The sequence below is a fragment of the Eleutherodactylus coqui genome, chromosome 6 (genome assembly GCF_035609145.1).
Source record: "Eleutherodactylus coqui strain aEleCoq1 chromosome 6, aEleCoq1.hap1, whole genome shotgun sequence".
Lineage (NCBI taxonomy): Eukaryota > Metazoa > Chordata > Amphibia > Anura > Eleutherodactylidae > Eleutherodactylus > Eleutherodactylus coqui.
In genome coordinates this window covers 183,137,226-183,156,773 of record NC_089842.1, presented here as the reverse complement: position 1 = coordinate 183,156,773, position 19,548 = coordinate 183,137,226, and the positions used below count along the sequence as shown (strand labels likewise).

Sequence of the window (19,548 nt, the reverse complement as noted above, 5' to 3'; positions counted from 1 at the left end):
TTTTTCATGGAAGCATTTTTTTTTAATAAAAAGTGACAATATAAAATGCAGCCATATTTGTTGTAATATTTTGAAGTATAAAAATTTAATTTTTATTAAGGCCGAATACACACGGGCGGGTCAGATTCCATATGCGGAATCCGACCCTGTGCTCAGCCGGCATCCGCACGTACCTGCTGTTTCTTCTTGCGCAGTACCAATTTTTTTCTTTAAATCATCTGCTTTTCCCGCGTCATCGCCTAGCAGTGATGCGGAATCGGCGACCCTTCTGCGGTGTCATTGCAGAAGGGCCGCGGATCGGATGATTTCCATTGACTTCAATGTAAATCGTCCGCGCTGAATCCACGCTAGAATAGGACATGCTGCGATTTTCCGCTCGTGGACATGGAAAAGCGATTTTCCATAGCATGTTTATGGGCAGAATTTGCTGCGGAATCCGGAGGCGAACGGCCGCTCCAGATTCCGCAATGCAAATACGCCTGTGTGCGTTAGGCCTTAATTGTATAAATATCCCAACAAAAATCTCAGGTTAACATTTAGTTTCTGAGAAACCTTGACAAACTTGCAACCACTATGGCCACACTTCTGTTTTCACTTGCACCAAAATTGCTGCAACAAGAGACAAAAATTATCACTGATAATAAGTAAATATGGCTGGTGTTCTAACTTCTGATTTATTAACATTATAGTCTTAAGCAAACTTTTGAAAAGTTTGGTTTGACAGGTTTGTCAAATTTCAGTTTGGTTTGAACCAAACCAGAACTTCAGCAATACCCATAAAAATTGATTGTTTGGTGGTGGTTGTCCTGCTCAGCTGTTAGCATGGATCCTAGGTTCAAATCTGACAAAATCTGCATAGCATTTGCATGTTCTTCCTGTATTTCATAAGAATCATCTTTATATAACCCATACATATTATGCAGTGTTTAACATAACTTGAGCCCCACCTGACTCACAATCTACATTTTTTGGAATTTGGGAGGAAACCTGCACAAACACAGCGAGAGCATACAAACTCCATGCAGATGTTGTCCTTGATCATATCTGAACCTAGGACCTCAGTGCTGCAAGGTAACAGTGCTAACCCCTGAGCCACCATGCTGCTGCTTCTTCTTCCTTCTCTTTTACCTCAATAACTGTATGTGACAGTTATTTAACTAATTACTAATTTGGTTAATTACCTTTATTTATTTAAATAAAGGTAATTATTATGAAACAGATGTCAGATTTGAACCTGTGCTAACAGCTGAGCCACACCACTACCTTCCCACTACTAACTAGTGGGTTCGGCTAGGATGAATCACCTGGGGTTTGCTACAAACTCTTAGCAAATTTCGACCTGAAACCTGTTTGACTGGTTTGGTTCGCTCAATGGTAATTAGCATATGACAATCTGTATCCCCAGTAACCTGCAATGGTCACAATTAATACAGTTTCTCTAGAAATAACTTCAGATTAAAGACCTATTTAATTAATAAACACAGAATTTAATAGGACGAGCATGAAACTCAAAGAAGCATACACCACATTCCTGACATCCCCATCCACACAAAATGGAGAAGGCTGGAAGATAGCAAAATCAGACTTTGATCTCTGGGTGGACAGAAAAGAAAGATCCTACAAAATATACTTCTAGGCAGAGCTCTTTAGATATGGGAACAAAGCAGGATGACTACTAGCCCGATTGGCCAAGGGACGCCTTCCCCCAAATCACATTGCGACATTGAAAGACAACACAAGCTGTATACATAGACACCCAAAGCAAATCATAATTTTCTACAAAAATAATATGGAGCACTTTACAAAGCCCCAACTCCGAGCGCGAATGACGGGCAGAGTTTCCTGAATTCAGTCTCCATGCCATCCCTCCTAGCTTCAGAAATAGAGTACCTCAATGGGGGCATAACAGAGGAAGAGGTCGAACTCAGCATACAATCGCTACACACCAACACAGCCCCAGGTCCAGACCCAGGTGAATTCTATAAAGCTGTAGAAGACCACGTTCCACCAGCATTGACGAAATACTACAACCATATATTATAAACGGGAGAAATTGCAAAACACGCCAACGCAGCACACATGAAAGTGCTCTCCAAGCCCAATAAAGATTACCAGGATCATACAGGCCCATTTCACTCATAAATCAAAACCTGAAAATACTTGCAAAAATATTAGCAGAACGGTTAAGCTCACTCATGCCCATACTAGTGGGACCCTCGCAAGTAGGGTTCATTAAAAAAAAAAGCGCTCAGCAGTTGCAAATATTAGTAAGGTCCTTCTCGTATTAGACACACTCAGGCATCAGACACATCCAGCAGCAAATCCAGTAATAAGATCCCTAGATGCCAAAAAGGAATTTGACAATGTACAATGGAGTTGGCTGGGTTTGGTTCTGGATAAAATAGCATTACAGGGTCCTCTTCATACTTACATTAACAGCATCTATAGCAGCCCAACAGCAAGAATCCATACACCGGGATTCTTATCGGACCCATTTCCACTGTATAGAGATACCATGCAGGGCTATCCGCTGTCTCCCCGATTGTTTGATCTAGCATTGGAACCAGAGGCGTAACTTGAAGCTTCTGGGCCCCGGTGCAAAATCTGTAAACAGGGCCCCCAACTATAATGCTTTTTTCATAGTACTGGGCTCCCAATATGTAGAAGAGAGGCCTTATGGGCCCCCTAAGGCTCCTGGGCCTGGGTGCAACCGCATCCCCTGCACCCAGTATAGTTACGCCCCTGGTTGGAACCCCTAATACGTCATCTGGAGGACTCCCCGGTATTCCAGGGAATAAAAATCAGAACACAAGAAATCAAGACCACTCTCTTTGCGGATGACATTCTCATATTTATGGCAGATCCTAAAACACATTTGACAAGAGTAATAGCGGACATAACTGAATTTGGGACCTTGTTAGGTTACTAAATTAATCCAGCAAAAAGTGAAATACTAGAAATGGGTGCATCTAGCTCTAGGTCTTTTGGATTTCCCTGGAATGGGGAGAAAGTGTAGTAAAATCTCATATTACATACCTAGGGATAAAAATAGGTAAAGATCCCACTTCACTATACACCCTAAATTGTCCGCCATTGATTGATAAGATAGTGGCAGAATTAAGGAGTTGTTCAAATCTTCCTCTCTCCATGCTGGGAAGATGCCAACTCATCACGATGATGAGCTTTTCCAAACTGCTGTACCCTATGCAAATGATACCAATACTAATTAAGCATGCGAACGTATCGCGACTTAACTCAGCTTTTACAAATTTTATTTGGGCGGGAAAGCATCCAAGAATATCTTTGCAGAAGTTAATGCTGAAGACGAGTGAGGGAGGAGTGAATTTCCCTAATGTCAGAAGCTACAATATAGCATGCCTAACAAGGCACACAGTAGATTGGATGAGACGCACGAATGTATATTCTAACACTCATTGAAACAAACCTAGCCGCCCCTTGGAACTTTATAGCGTGTTTGCATACACGTTTCTTCGACCTTCCACCAGCAATCAAGCGATCCATAGTACTAAGAGACACGATAGTGACATGGAAGGAAGCAAGGAAACTCTTCGGACTTCCCTACTTGTTGTCCAAGTCTATTGCTGTTGATGGGCCACCCAGAATTCCCCAGAGGCCATAATGACAGTCTTTTAAGAGTGGCAAGAAAGAGGCCTAGTGGTAGCCCAGCACTTGATGCATGAGAGAGAAAGCAGATGGCTTAATCCATCTGAGCTAAAGATAAAAATATAACATACCAGAGTCACAATTCCTACAAATTGCACAGGCACTTCATTTTTGCAAGTCTAGGTTTAGAGATCTCAGTCGAGAGGAGGGCAAAACAGACTTTGATTCCATAACACAACCAGTAGGAAGATTCTCTATTATGTATGTGACAAAGGGCAATATAAAAAAAAAATTCTAAAAATCAAAAAGCACAAAATACTTTCCAGATGGGAAAAAACGAAAGACACAGATATGGGAGAAAAGATCCCGAAGGCTTGGCCAAAAATCATGCCATATATGGCTTTGATATTCTAACATCTATCTAATTCCCAGAGCGCATCCCACAGTGCCCAAAATGTGGAACACCAGCCACATATTTAATTCATGGCCTATGGAGTTGTGCTCAGGTGCAGGATTTCTGGAAGATATTCATAAAATGTATATATAGGATCAATTTAGAATAGGGATACCGAGGGAGATACGAACTGTAATATTCCACAATGACGAGAGAACAGGGCCAGACGGATCTACTCCTCTAAAATTCCCTAAATTCATCCATGTAGTTCTCCTAGTAGCGAAAATACTCCTCAAACATTGGCTTCTACAAACAATCCAAGGAATAACAGAGCTTGTAGCCCAACTTAAAAAAGAAGTTAGAAAGATGGCAACCCCCTTTCAATATACAACCTGGTACCCAATAGAGGATGCTAGAGACTCAGAGAGCAGGATAACAGGACAGACCAGAATGGAATATGAGACGTAAGGTAGGGTCTGGATGGGAGCAGGAGAGGTTATTCCTGGTTATTTCCCTTTTTACATTTTATTATGTTTTTTTTTTGCTTTGTTTCTTTTTGTCTAATTTGAAATAAGTAGATTTATACGAAGACAATGGGAGGATTGAAAGTGAGGAGTGAACCATAATAAGGAAATAGTACAAAAGATCAATATGTTTAATATTTTATTTCCCAAGGTGACAATGTAAGTCATATCTGTAAATGCAAAGTTTTTGAAAAATATCATTGAATTATAATGTAAAAATGTTTACAAAAGCTCAAAATAAAAAAGAGGTTTGGAAAAAGACCTATTTAATTTGGATAGAAGAAAACAGCTCTGTGTCCAGTTTTAAAGATCTGGGTGAGTATTTATCCAAGGGGGAAGACTGTTATCCAGTGCTTCATATAAATTAAAAGATTTATGGCATACTGTAATTCTCAGCGATTTTGACGCTTCCCGTTCTCATAAGAAAGGAAGAGTCAGACTGACGCCGTGCAGGTAGAACTGTTGACAAACTGGGATCAGGCAGAGGTCTTACCTTAAATATATGTCAGTAAGGCTATGGCAATCTGAAAATGGTTGTATCATCCTCATAAACATCCCTATATTTTGTTGCTCTATTAATTTTTGATGCATTAAAGCCTCTCATTTGGCTTTCATTATGTTTCTTCAGCAGGACCGAGTGGACAAGGTAATTCTGCATTCATTCCTTTGCCCCCACTCTGATATATTCTGCTCACAATATCAACAGTCTCGTAATCCATGTAAGAAGGTCAAATTCTCCAACAATGAGCAGAGATTGAGAACAGAGCAAAGGGAAAAACAGATGCTTTTCATTTCAGCTGTCCGTGTAACTTATGGTCCAAGGATTGCTTTGGTTAAAAGAATTTCCTATTTTGTGCTACTCTACATCAGGAAAACAACATTACTTAACCCCTTATATCCTGGGCACAAACGGACTGTAAAAAAAAAAATATTTAAAAGCTATAGACACCTTTGCAAAACAATTTTTGTTCATTTAAATGCATGTATTTTGAGCTACACATCATTTTTGCAATAAGGTTTGATTAAAACATTTTGCACCATTTGTCTTCTGTAACTTCTAGTTATTACTGAATATAGAAATGGTAGCCTAAAGCGCTAATCATTGTGTGTAAATGTCACCATCATTCGCTTTTTGGCCAAACGATTTTTAGTTGAGTTTAAAATCCATCGTTAGGCCGGGCAGCTGATAGCGGGGACCGCACGCTGTGATTCTCCATGGAAAAGCTAACAACATTGTATTCAGCAGCAGTCCCATGGCAGAACAAAGGGGATATATGCAGATAACAGACCACCTGCTGTTATCTGTATACAGGGAAGGGAGGCTCATTTACATGCAAATGAAGCTAATAAGCTACTAATGGGCATCAAAGCCCATTAGTAGCTTATGCAGAATGATCGCTCAAACTGTCAGTCATCTTCTCTTTTTAAGGAAATTTGAGCGATCATCTTTGCGTGTAAAGGGGGTTAAGTCTCAATGGGAAAGTCAGCACGGATTACTTAGGTTCAGCCCTTATTTTAAACTAATTTATAACCACTGCAAATGTAAGCTTTTTGGGGGTCATATATTAGTTGATAATTAATCTGTCCTGCCTTACTGATGGACCTTCAACTGAGACTTAGACTGCAGTGTCTATATACAGTGATATGTAGAAGCTGCAGAAGACAAATAGTGCAAACCACAAAATACATTTATTTAATTGAAAAAAGTGTCCCCCAAAGATGTGCATAGCTTTTAAGGTTATTACAATATAACCTTGTTCTGGCATCATGCTGTTTGGGCAGATAATTTAAAGAGGCATCCCCTCTTGGAAAGTAAGGGCATAATGCCAGGATATGCTGTCACTTGCTGATTGGAGATTGGATACACACTGAATTCCCACTGATCATGAGAACAAAGAAGCAGAGGTCTTTTCAGCATTTTCCAACACCTGTCCAGACATCAGGTGGGGGACTAGAAGTTCATCCAATTCATGTGCATGTAGCAGAGGCGTAACTTGAAGCTCCTGGGCCCCGATGCAAAACTTGTAACAGGGCCCCCAACTATAATGCTTTACTCATAGTACTGGGTTACCTATATGGAGAAGAGAGGCCTTATGGGCCCCCTAAGGCTCTTGGGCCTGGGTACAACCGCATCCCCTGCATCCTCTATAGTTACGCCCCTGGCATGTAGAATGGAATTCAGAAGGAGCCACAGTGCTCCAAACAATTTTGTGAACCCTTCATTCTAAAAACTGGTGGGGCCTGGGTAGTTGGACCCCCAAGAGGTGACAGCTTATCCTAGGGAGGTTGGAAATCATTTTTATGCTGCATTATGGTCAAGCTCCTGCATGTATATGACAGATTTCAGCAATACTCATTAGAAGCAGTAAGTTCAACACTCTAGTAATAAAAGAGTGCCCACTGGAAAGCCAGTTGATGCAAGTACATATTTTTTGCATTTTATTTGCTTTCAAATGCTGTGGATTCCTCTTATGTAATACCAACAATAAGGCAATAAAGTGAATGGTGCAGTGGTGCACATATACAACCATCACTGCATTAGCTTGGAGATGTTTCAACACCCATTCTCCTAATTGGCGATGGTCCCATAGGTCGGACCCTCCAACAATCAGCTAGTTATCCCCTATGCACATCTAATATTCATGCAGATTGTTAGCCCCAACCCTGAGCTAACGTCTGCTTTAAGCAATACAAATGACCCAGTTGAACAGGGAATTATCCTTGAGCAGAGCCTTGAAATGTATAATTCAGTATGGACACGCTCTTATTCCAAATAAGCTTTTCCAGTAACATTTTCTCCAGTGCAGAGTTTACAAAATGACTCGTGGGCTCCAGGTGTTTGAGGTTAAAAACTGTCAGACTTGCCAAGACAAACTGAAAAAAATGTATAAGATTGAGAAAGGCTGTGAAATCAATTATATATGTTACTGCCGGTAACTATGCAGATAATGTAACGACTCAATTTATCCTATTGATATAAATGTTACAGGTTATATTTATTTTATTCTTACTACTAAATGGGGAAAGGGCCAAATCTCAGTATAATTTCTGTTGGCTGCCATGTAGCGGAGTGTAATGCTATAAATTACAACTGTGTCCCCACCTATTTTATTTTAACCTCCTGCATAGATCTTACACAAACTTCGCTTGCCTTAAAATGGTGCTAACTTCACTAAAGGTTTATAAAAACAACCAACTGTGCAAACCAAAGCAATGCCTTTAAACTTAGAAAAGTGTAGACGGCTGAATGTCAGCATCTGAAGCTTCATAAACATGGGCTCTATGCAATATGGGTCCCGAATACGGCACCCACTAGGATTGTTAGGACCCATACGCACCCTCAGATATTACACAGAGGTTTTTTTTTTCCTCATGGTTATCTGCGACATAAGGCAATATGTGACTCTGACTCCTAGGTGGTCATACAGACCCTTAAAGGGGTTGTCCAATTATTAACTATTTATGGCCTATCTTCAGGACAGGTCATTAATACTGTGTTTCCCAGAAAAAAAGACCCTGTCTTATATTACTTTTTGCCCCAAAAGAAGCACTAAGTCTTATTTTGGGGGGGATGTCTTCTTATACTTACCTAGCAGCCACGATCCGTGTCCTCCCAGTGGTCTTTGGAGCTCTGGCGCATGTGCTTGCAGTCCTCAGCCACCGACAGAAGATCACTTCCTGGTTCCTGAATTCAAAAATCCCGCCTCCAGGAAGCGATGGCTGTGATTGGCTGGCAGCTCTCGAGAACCAATCAATGCAGCATTCGAAGAAACAATCCGATGGCTGTGATTGGTTCATAGAGGGCTGCAATGATTGGCTGATCAGCGCTTTAAGAACAAAATCAACAGCCATCGCGTTGTGGAGGTGGGATTTTTGAATTGGCTGAGCAACGTTTGTCTGTGCAGAGTCTCTGCATCTCCGGTAGCGACCTTTCCTCACTCTGCAGCAGACATCACTATCGCCGCAAGAGATGCAGGGATGAACGCCGCTCAGCCAATTCATAAATCCCACCTCCACCACATGATGGTTGTGATTGGTTCTTCGTGCGCTGCATTGATTGGCTGTGTAGGAAGTGGTCTTCTGTCGCAGCTGAGGATTACAAGCAAGCGAGCCAGAGCCCTGGAGACCAGTGGGAGGACACAGACCACTGCAGCCAGGTAACCTTTTTTTATGTAATTAAACCAGAAACACTGTAGTAGATTGACAAGTGTCCTATCCAGGACCCCCACTGATCAGCTGTCTGCTGGGCCACTGCACTTGTGCACTGAGCTGGTTTCTGCCGGAAGCAGACAGCTCCATTCCCACTGCAGTGGCAAGACCTGATATTGCAGCCATTGAAGGGAATGGGAGCTTAGCCTGCAATACCAAGCCTGGCCACTGCAGTACGACTGGAGAGGTCTGCTTCCTGCAAAAATCAGCTCATTGCATGGGTGCGGTGGCCCAGTGGACAGCTGATCATTGAGGGTCCTGGGTGACGGAACCCGTGGATCTACTGTTAAATAACCTGTCCTGAGAATAGGCAATAGTTAGTTTAGAACTGGACAACCCCTTTAAGGCCGGCATACACATTAGTGTTTACTATTCTGAACCAGCCAATAACGGCAGGACCAAACTACTGTTTAATGTGTATGGGGAATGCTCAACATTTCCCGGACAGATGATGTTGGGGGAAAGGAGGATTGAGGAGGTTGAATTTTCGACACTCAATCCTTTTGTTCCCAGGAAGATAAGACGTCACCAGAGCTGTCTGGATTTCTCTTACTTCCCTGAGCACATGAACACTTGGCCAAGCCGAATATCATTTGTATCGTGGAGCTAGGTGAAATAGCCATCGGACGAACAATCATTTGGCCTATAGTTGTTAAAGGTGTATAGGCAAAGCATATATAGAACTAGCGGGGCCCAATAGCAAAACTCAGAATTGGGCCACCTGTCCCACGGGCCCCATAGCAGCCACGTGGTGTGCACCATTGGCGGCATGCCAAATGTATACCTGAGCCTTAGCAGTAATTTCTTTTGCATTTTCTAAGACACTTATCCAAATGAGGCATTTTGCTGCACCACCACCAACAATATATGTGAGCTTTAAATGTGGTTTGGCAACATGCATTTCTTTTCTTTCAATGCTCAAATGGTCAACATTGCAAAATAATCCCCTGCTTGTTGCATAGAGGAGTCTAGCATTAGCACTTGCCCTTACCTGCTTACTCCTGTTACCTGCTAGTAAAACTGAGCTGGAGAGATCTTGAGAGCTGATCATCTTCCTAGACACTGCACAATAGCAGCGCTCCTGCCGTGTTCCTGAGTAGGGTAAGCACAGTGATGGCCGCCTGCTCCAGGTAAAATTGTGAAATTTAGGTTGTCTTATTTTTTTCGTGTTGGATACAAGTGCCAAACGAGCTGAATTTTGTAACTATTGAGTGCTGAATGGCAGTAATTGTGCTGCATCTCTATTTCACTATGATTAATGAAAAGTTATAAGAAAGTGGAACTTTGCTATAAGAGAGGTCTAACAGGAAGAAATAATATGCTGCTATTTGTATGTATTCATCTGCTGCTCAAGGGTTTGTACATTGAAAGAATGAGGGCTACATAGCCTAATTACTAGAGATGAGCGAACGTACTCGTCCGAGCTTGATACTCGTTCGAGTATTAGCGTGTTCGAGATGCTCGTTACTCGTGACGAGTACCACGCGATGTTCGAGTTACTTTCACTTTCATCTCTGAGACGTTAGCGCGCTTTTCTGGCCAATAGAAAGACAGGGAAGGCATTACAACTTCCCCCTGCGACGTTCAAGCCCTATACCACCCCCCTGCAGTGAGTGGCTGGCGAGATCAGGTGTCACCTGAGTATAAAAATCGGCCCCTCCCACGGCTCGCCACAGATTTGTTCTGACATAGAGGAGGGAAAGTGCTGTTGGTGCAGGAGCTGCTATAGGGAGAGTGTTGGGGTTCTTGAAGCCTAAAATACTCCTAACGGTCCTTCTTAGGGCCACATCTAACCGTGTGCAGTAGTGTGGAGGCTGCTTTTTGCAGTGTTGCACATTTATTTTTTTTTGTATATCGGCCGTGCAGAGCATTGCGCCCTGCAGTAATTATTCATACTCCAGGGCCAGAAGTGGTGGTTAGGCAGGGACAGAAGACATATATTGTGAGGCAGGGACAGAAGACATATTTATTGAATATAGGCAGTGGGCCTTAGCAAAAACATTTGGGGAAAAAAATCTATTTGGGCTGCCTGTGACTGTCCTCAGTGTACTGGGTCTGTGCTGGGTGTAGTTGTCCTCCTAATTCATACGCAGCCAGCTAAGTGTTACAGCAGGCTTGCGCAAAATTATTTCCTGGCTCTGCTGTGCGTTCCGTAAGCGAAGTCAGCCTCCAACCACAGGCCAATAAGTGGCACATTTAATTACAGCGTTCTGTTTCTGCATTACTGGTAATACAGCATGCTGAGGGATAGGGGTAGGCCTAGAGGACGTGGACGAGGACGCGGAGGCCCAAGTCAGGGTGTGGGCACAGGCCGAGCTCCTGATCCAGGTGTATCGCAGCCGACTGCTGCGGGATTAGGAGAGAGGCACATTTCTGGCATCCCCACATTCATCTCACAATTAATGGGTCCACGCGGTAGACCTTTATTAGAAAATGAGCAGTGTGAGCAGGTCCTGTCGTGGATGGCAGAAAGTCCATCCAGCAATCTATCGTCCACCCAGAGTTCTGCGCCGTCCACTGCTGCAACTCTGAATCCTCTGGCTGCTGCTCCTCCTTCCTCCCAGCCTCCTCACTCCATTACAATGACACATTCTGAGGAGCGGGCAGACTCCCAGTAACTGTTCTCGGGCCCCTGCTCAGATTGGGCAGCAATGGTTCCTCTCCCACCAGAGGAGTTTATCGTGACTGATGCCCAACCTCTGGAAAGTTCCCGGGGTCCAGGGGATGAGGCTGGGGACTACCGGCAACTGTCTCAAGACCTTTCAGTGGGTGAGGAGGACGATGACGATGAGACACAGTTGTCTATCAGTGAGGAAGTAGTAAGGGCAGTAAGTCCGAGGGAGGAGCGCACAGAGGATTCGGAGGAAGAGCAGCAGGACGATGAGGTGACTGACCCCACCTGGTTTGCTACGCCTACTGAGGACAGGTCTTCAGAGGGGGAGGCAAGGGCAGCAGCAGGGCAGGTTGCAAGAGGCAGTGCGGTGTCCAGGGGTAGAGGCAGGGCCAGACCGAATAATCCACCAAATGTTTCCCAAAGCGCCCCCTCACGCCATGCCACCCTGCAGAGGCCGAGGTGCTCAAAGGTCTGGCAGTTTTTCACTGAGAGTGCAGACGACCGACGAACAGTGGTGTGCAACCTTTGTCGCGCCAAGATCAGCCAGGGAGCCACCACCACCAGCATGCGCAGACATATGATGGCCAAGCACCCCACAAGGTGGGACGAAGGCCGTTCACCGCCTCCGGTTTGCACCGCTGCCTCTCCCCCTGTGCCCCAACCTGCCACTGAGATCCAACCCCCCTCTCAGGACACAGGCACTACCGTCTCCTGGCCTGCACCCACAACCTCACCTCCGCTGTCCTCGGCCCCATCCACCAATGTCTGTCAGCGCACCGTCCAGCCGTCGCTAGCGCAAGTGTTGGAGCCGAAGCGCAAGTGCACCGCCACGCACCCGCACGCTCAAGCGTTAAACGTGCACATAGCCAAATTTATCAGCCTGGAGAAGCTACCGTATAGGGTTGTGGAAACAGAGTCTTTCAAAAGTATGATGGCTGCAGCGGCCCCGCGCTACTCAGTTCCCAGTCGCCACTACTTTTCCCAATGTGCTGTCCCAGCCCTGCACGACCACGTCTCCTACAACATTGTACGCGCCCTCACCAACGCGGTTACAGCCAAGGTCCACTTAACAACGGACACGTGGACAAGCACAGGCGGGCAGGGCCACTATATCTCCCTGACGGCACATTGGGTGAATTTAGTGGAGGCTGGGACAGAGTCAGAGCCTGGGACCGCTCACGTCCTACCCACCCCCAGAATTGCGGGCCCCAGCTCGGTGCTGGTATCTGCGGCGGTGTATGCTTCCTCCACTAAACCACCCTCCTCCTCCTCCTACGCAACCTCTGCCTCGCAATCAAGATGTGTCAGCAGCAGCACGTCGCCAGCGGTCGGTGTCGCGCGGCATGGCAGCACAGCGGTGGGCAAGCGTCAGCAGGCCGTGCTGAAACTACTCTTAGGAGATAAGAGGCACATGGCCCACGAACTGCTGCAGGGTCTGACAGAGCAGACTGACCGCTGGCTTGCGCCGCTGAGCCTCCAACCGGGCATGGTCGTGACAACGGCCGTAACCTGGTGGCGGCTCTGCAGCTCGGCAGCCTCACGCATGTGCCATGCCTGGCCCACGTCTTTAATTTGGTGGTTCAGCGCTTTCTGAAAAGCTACCCACGCTTGTCAGACCTGCTCGGAAAGGTGCGCCGGCTCTGCGCACATTTCCGCAAGTCCCACACGGACGCTGCCACCCTGCACACCCTGCAACATCGGTTTCATCTGCCAGTGCACCGACTGCTGTGCGACGTGCCCACACGGTGGAACTCTACGCTCCACATGTTGGCCAGGCTCTATGAGCAGCGTAGAGCTATAGTGGAATACCAACTCCAACATGGGCGGCGCAGTGGAAGTCAGCCTCCTCAATTCTTTACAGAAGAGTGGGCCTGGTTGGCAGACATCTGCCAGGTCCTTGGAAACTTTGAGGAGTCTACCCAGATGGTAAGCGGCGATGCTGCAATCATTAGCGTCACCATTCCTCTGCTATGCCTCTTGAGAAGTTCCCTGCAAAGCATAAAGGCAGACGCTTTGCGCTCCTAAACAGAGCCGGGGGAAGACAGTATGTCGCTGGATAATCAGAGCACCCTCCTGTCTATATCTCAGCGCGTTGAGGAGGAGGAGCATGAGGAGGATGAGGAGGAGGGGGAAGAGACAGCTTGGCCCACTGCTGAGGGTACACATGCTGCTTGCCTGTCATCCTTTCAGCGTGTATGGCCTGAGGAGGAGGAGGAGGATCCTGAAAGTGATCTTCCTAGTGAGGACAGCCATGTGTTGCGTACAGGTACCCTGGCACACATGGCTGACTTCATGTTAGGATGCCTTTCTCGTGACCCTCGCGTTACACGCATTCTGGCCACTACAGATTACTGGGTGTACACACTGCTCGACCCACGGTATAAGGAGAACCTTTCCACTCTCATACCTGAAGAGGAAAGGGGTACGAGAGTGATGCTATACCACAGGACCCTGGCGGACAAACTGATGGTAAAATTCCCATCCGACAGTGCTAGTGGCCGAAGGCGCAGTTCCGAGGGCCAGGTAGCAGGGGAGGCGCAGAGATCAGGCAGCATGTACAGCACAGGCAGGGGAACACTCTCTAAGGCCTTTGACAGCTTTCTGGCTCCCCAGCAAGACTGTGTCACCGCTCCCCAGTCAAGGCTGAGTCGGCGGGAGCACTGTAAAAGGATGGTGAGGGAGTACGTAGCTGATCGCACGACCGTCCTCCGTGACGCCTCTGCCGCCTACAACTACTGGGTGTCGAAGCTGGACACGTGACCTGAACTCGCGCTGTATGCCCTGGAGGTGCTTGCTTGTCCTGCGGCTAGCGTCTTGTCAGAGAAGGTGTTTAGTGCGGCTGGGAGAATCATCACGGATAAGCGTGCCCGCCTGTCAACCGACAGTGCCGACAGGCTTACACTCATCAAGATGAGCAAAGCCTGGATTTCCCCAGACTTCTCTTCTCCACCAGCGGACAGCAGCGATACCTAAACAATACGTAGGCTGCACCCGCGGATGGAAGCATTGTTCTCTATCACCATCAAAAACGTGGACCTTTTAGCGTCATCAATCTGTGTATAATATTCATCCTCCTCCTCCTGCTCCTCCTCCTGAAACCTCACGTAATCACGCCGAACGGGCAATTTTTCTTAGGCCCACAAGGCTCAGTCATATAATTTTTGTAAACAATTTTTATACGTTTCAATGCTCATTAAAGCGTTGAAACTTGCACCTGAACCAATTTTTATTTTAACTGGGCTGCCTCCAGGCCTAGTTACAAATTAAGCCACATTAACCAAAGCGATTAATGGGTTTCACCTGCCCTCTTGGTTGGGCATGGGCAATTTTTCTGACGTACATTAGTACTGTTGGTACACCAATTTTTTGGGGCCCTCGCCTACAGTGTAATCCAATTAATTTTTTGCCCACCTGCATTAAAGCTGATGTTACATCAGCTGTGTTGGGCACTGCAATGGGATACATTTATGTACAGGTTTGCCACCCATGCCGTGGGTGCACACGGAGTTGTAACTGCATGTGTCCACTTCTAAAGAACCCCAGTCTGACTGGGGCATGCAGTGTGGGCCGAAGCCCACCTGCAGTAAGCACGACATTACCTCAGCTGTGATGGGCAATGCAATGGGATATATTTATGTACCGCCGGTGGGTTCCAGGAAGCCACCCATGCTGTGGGTGCACACGGAATTCCCATTGCGGAGTTGTACCTGCCTGTGACTTATTTATAAAAAACCCCGGTCTGACTGGGGCATGCAGACACCTTGACAGAATGAATAGTGTGTGGCACATAGGTTCCCCATTGCTATGCCCACGTGTGCAGTTCCTGATGGAGGTGGCACAGGATTGGATTTCTCATTGCTTCTGTACTGCATTGTGGGCTATCGCCCCGCCCCTTTTAAAGAGGGTCGCTGCCTAGCCGTGCCAACCCTCTGCAGTGTGTGCCTGCGGTTCCTCCTCATGGCAGACGCACTTATAAATAGACATGAGTGTGGCGTGGCATGAGGGCAGCTGAAGGCTGCGCAGGGACAGTTTGGTGTGCGCTGTGGACACTGGGTCGTGCGGGGGGGGGGGGGGCAGCATGTAACCCAGGAGAAGTGGCATGTCATGCAGGCAGTGATTGTGCTTTGTTGGAGGTAGTGTGGTGCTTAGCTAAGGTATGCATTGCTAATGAGGGCTTTTCAGAAGTAAAAATTGTTGGGAGGGGGGGGGGCCCACTCTTGCCACTATTGTGGCTTAATAATGGGACCTGGGAACTTGAGATGCAGCCCAACATGTAGCCCCTCGCCTGCCCTATCCGTTGCTGTGTCGTTCCCATCACTTTCTTGAATTGCCCCGATTTTCACAAATGAAAACCTTAGCGAGCATCGGCGATATACAAAAATGCTTGGGTCGCCCATTGACTTCAATGGGGTTCGTTACTCGAAACGAACCCTCGAGCATCGCGATAATTTCGTCCCGAGTAACGAGCACCCGAGCATTTTGGTGCTCGCTCATCTCTACTAATTACATAATTTAGGACTTGTATACGGTTTATATACCATAAGGGCAAATTCAAGATATGTCTAGGGCAGCAGAAAGTAAGGTACAGCACTAAAGTTATATGATAAAGAAACAATAGTATCTGTAAGAGGGGTGAGCAGCTCCCTGCTTCTCTCTTATTGATGACAGCGGCCGAGCCATTCCATTGGGTCCAGACTGTGCTAAGTCTTGCCCATTGCTACTATTAGTCAGTCACTCTATGGCACTCTGCATGGAGCTCTAAAGTCGAGAAACAGGCTGCACTATTAAAATTGTCCACAAAAGGCCAATACAAGCAGAGGCTATTGCTAATGTAAGTAAATGGAGCTATTAGAGGAAATTGGGAAGCTTCCATAAAAAGGACCCCGATTGGCTGTGTAGCCCCATGTGATGGATATGTATGGACTTAGACTAGGGGGTTATCTCCCTGAAAGGACTGTCTTGAGATGAGCATTGTGACATAACACTGGAGCTAATTGTGTTAGTAAACGACCTGTGAAATGGAGTCAGAAAGTGATGGATCATTTAGAATTAAGTAAGTTCACAAGTGAAGCTATGTGTTGAAGAGGTGCTGTGTAAAGATATTATTTTAAAGGGGTGACAAAGCAACAGTGGTATGATGTGATGGAAAAAATCCACAATGGAAAATAATCATGCTGCAGATATTGAAAACTGCAGAATGCTCTATCTGACACGGAAAAATGATTGAAATGTACTGTGAAAATCCTTCACTGCCATGAGTGAATTTCAAGAATTTACTCTGCAATCTCTGTACATATGCTTAAAAAGTGTGGTTTTTTTTCTTCAAGCCAATACTACAACATTGAGGTATGTCATGAACTTATACACATTTCTTCAGCACTTGGTAGTTACTACCCTGGTTATTTCTTTAAGCCTAGTGCACGGTTGCAGTTATATAGTGCTGGTTTTTGCTTTTCTTTCTTGGCACATGCACATGTGAAGTCTGAAAGAAGTATCAGTGAAAGCTTTATACTTCAACTTTTTCCAAGTTTTGGCTTTTATGAAATGCATGAAGAAAATGTCATCAAAATGCAATTCTGTGAGAGGACAGGTTACAGAATAGCTACATATAAGCGGCGCTCCCAAAAGGATATTACAGTCCCGGTTTTATATAAACTGGTCTGGGTTTTCCCAGAAAGAGGATAGTTTTTGTATTGACCACAAAAAATGCAAACCTGGTAGCTCTCGGTCCTTAAATGGATCCTCAGTGTCTGTATTTTTCCACCTTGCATCACTTTCGCATACTGGAGTTTCATATCTGTGATAAACAAAAGCGATTAATATATATACAGTATATATTGTTTTCTGACATTTGAAGATAAAGGATGAAAAATAACTGACCGTGTCGAAGTTCCAGGTAATGGGCGACCAGTGTCTACTAAAACACACCAGCAATAACCAGTGGACTGGTGACACTGTACTGGTTTGTAGAGACCTCCTGGCGCACACTCAGGAATCACTATCCCCTCCCTTGGATTGTCTCTGGCCTCCTCCAGAGCACTTTGCCTCTCCTGATCACAAGAGTTGATTTTCTCTGCAAAGCAATTTGATATTCTTCAGTTGGGGATTTGTAATATTAATAGTAAGTTACAGTGCTGCATTGGACTTATGCTTTAGGAATAATATAGGCATATAATACTACTCTGAAATAACAGGACATCCACCTGAAATACCCCTTTTCCCCCAAAATAAGACAGGGTCTTCTATTAATTTTTTCTCGAACAGATTTTACTTTTGTACATGTATAGCTGCATGGGCATATTTAAATTGACTTTTTTTAATTAACTGTAACTAGGGCTTATTTTTAGAGTGGGGCTTATAGTTCAAGCATCCTCAAAAATCTTGAAAAATCATGCTATGGCTTATTTTCAGGGTAGTTCTTATTTTCAGGGAAACGGTATTAATAAAGCCACCTTATATCAAGAGGAGCTGCGTGACAACAAATAATAATTAATCAATTATGATTCTTGTGATGTGGAAAAAAAAAAATAATCAAAAGATTTCATTAAAGGGGTTGTCAAAGTGATATACATTGCATCTTAAAGGGTCCCTTATGGTGTAAAGAACAAAGCAGCTGATGCTAGTCTCTCCCTGCTTGTCCCCTGCTAGGAACTCCGGGTCTCCCTGCTGACATCATCTTTACAGGCTGCAGTCACTGAGTGCTGCCATTGGCTGCAGCAGCAGGTTTACAGGATTTACGGACTGACTGCACCCTGTAAAAAATAGCACAACGGAGACCCAAAGCAGCAGTGGGAAAGGAACAAAGAGATGGGTGAGAATTACCGTAGCTATTTTGTCATTTCATATGATGGGGGACACGTTAAGATTATATTTACATAACTCAGACAACCCCTTTAAAGGAGATGAAATGTTTCTTCTTATCAGCAAAAATGCATGATGATAATGATAATAATTGTATCAAAATATTAGATTCTCTTCATATTTGTGTTGAGGCTCCATTGAGGGCTTTCAGCGCAGACCTATCTTAAAATCCAGAATGGAATAACGCAGCATGCTGGTGGATATGATGGAAGCTGGATGGACCTTATTATAGTCAATAGGGTCCTTCCAGCAAAGTTTGTTTCCATCATAGAATGGATCCATTCTCTGCAGGGAGTACATTTTATGGTCCCATGGGAACATGGTCTAAATGGTATTCCGGTTATAGGATGCTTTTCCAAGTTTTCACCCATTCAGCAGCCATTTTACAGTTGAGCACAGGACAGAGGATATACATCACGTTTATATACTTATATAACATGTGGTCTGTTGTTAATAGGGACAGATATACTACAGAGGATATATTGCCGCTGGTGTTGAAGCTTGTATACCAGCAGAGAACTTAAAAATGGGATTCTATTGGAATGAGAAGAGAAAGTTGCTGCATTATATTTTTATGCCTATACGAATCGCATTGAGGGAGGGAACATTTCTGCTGCTGTCAACATATATAACAGCAAAGCAGACAAATTACGCTTTGGCATGGGAAATATTGCAATTCTGATTGTAGCCTCAGTCGTTGTTCAGTCTGGCCACAATGAATTCTATATTTGCAGACCATACGCAGCTAGCAGTGGGATTTGGGAAATTTAATTACGCTGCGCCAATGATGGCTCACAAAGATACAATCCATGCTCTGTGGCCTTATGTTCTCACATATTGTGGCTCCTAGGGATTGCTGCTTATTTAGTTGGCGGTGCTGTTTTTATTAATATAAAACAAAAAGAGCAAACTGGGAAACAGCAAATACACACAGTACATGTCAGCGGTCTCAGATGTCATTCAAAGTTGCCAGTCTTGCCACTGCAAATTATTTGCAGGCCTTACGCAGCTAGCAGTGGTTTTCTGCAAACTACAAAGTTAGCTGATAAGTTACATAAAACTACATTAAAAATCAAACAAAATACATAAATAAAAAAGAAAACCCGTAGAAAGCAAGGAGTAGAGGATGTGTCAGTGGTGGTGGACAGGCCAAGTTGGCACTTCAAGTGGCGCCTACTGAAGCAACACCTCCACAGATTCTGCAAGAGGCGAAGCAAGCCCACTGCCATTCCTTAGAAAAGGTTCTGCCCGTACTTTGCATCCGCAGCAGGCAGAACAGGTCGTAGACTGGATGACAAAGCATGCCTCAAGCCACCTCCTCT

At 45.0% G+C, this 19,548-nt stretch overlaps 1 protein-coding gene across 4 annotated transcripts in view; it reads right to left on the bottom strand.

The window, feature by feature from the left end:
- SMOC1 (SPARC related modular calcium binding 1) overlaps nucleotides 1-19,548 on the bottom strand; it is a 228,711-nt gene that overhangs the window by 16,882 nt on the left and 192,281 nt on the right. For all 4 annotated transcript variants that reach the window (XM_066608410.1, XM_066608411.1, XM_066608413.1 and 1 more), the window contains exons 8-9: nucleotides 17,246-17,438; nucleotides 17,080-17,162 (exon numbers count right to left, since the gene is read on the bottom strand). In XM_066608410.1, coding sequence (XP_066464507.1) covers nucleotides 17,080-17,162; nucleotides 17,246-17,438 — 276 coding nt within the window. The remainder of the gene's footprint in view (nucleotides 1-17,079; nucleotides 17,163-17,245; nucleotides 17,439-19,548) is intronic.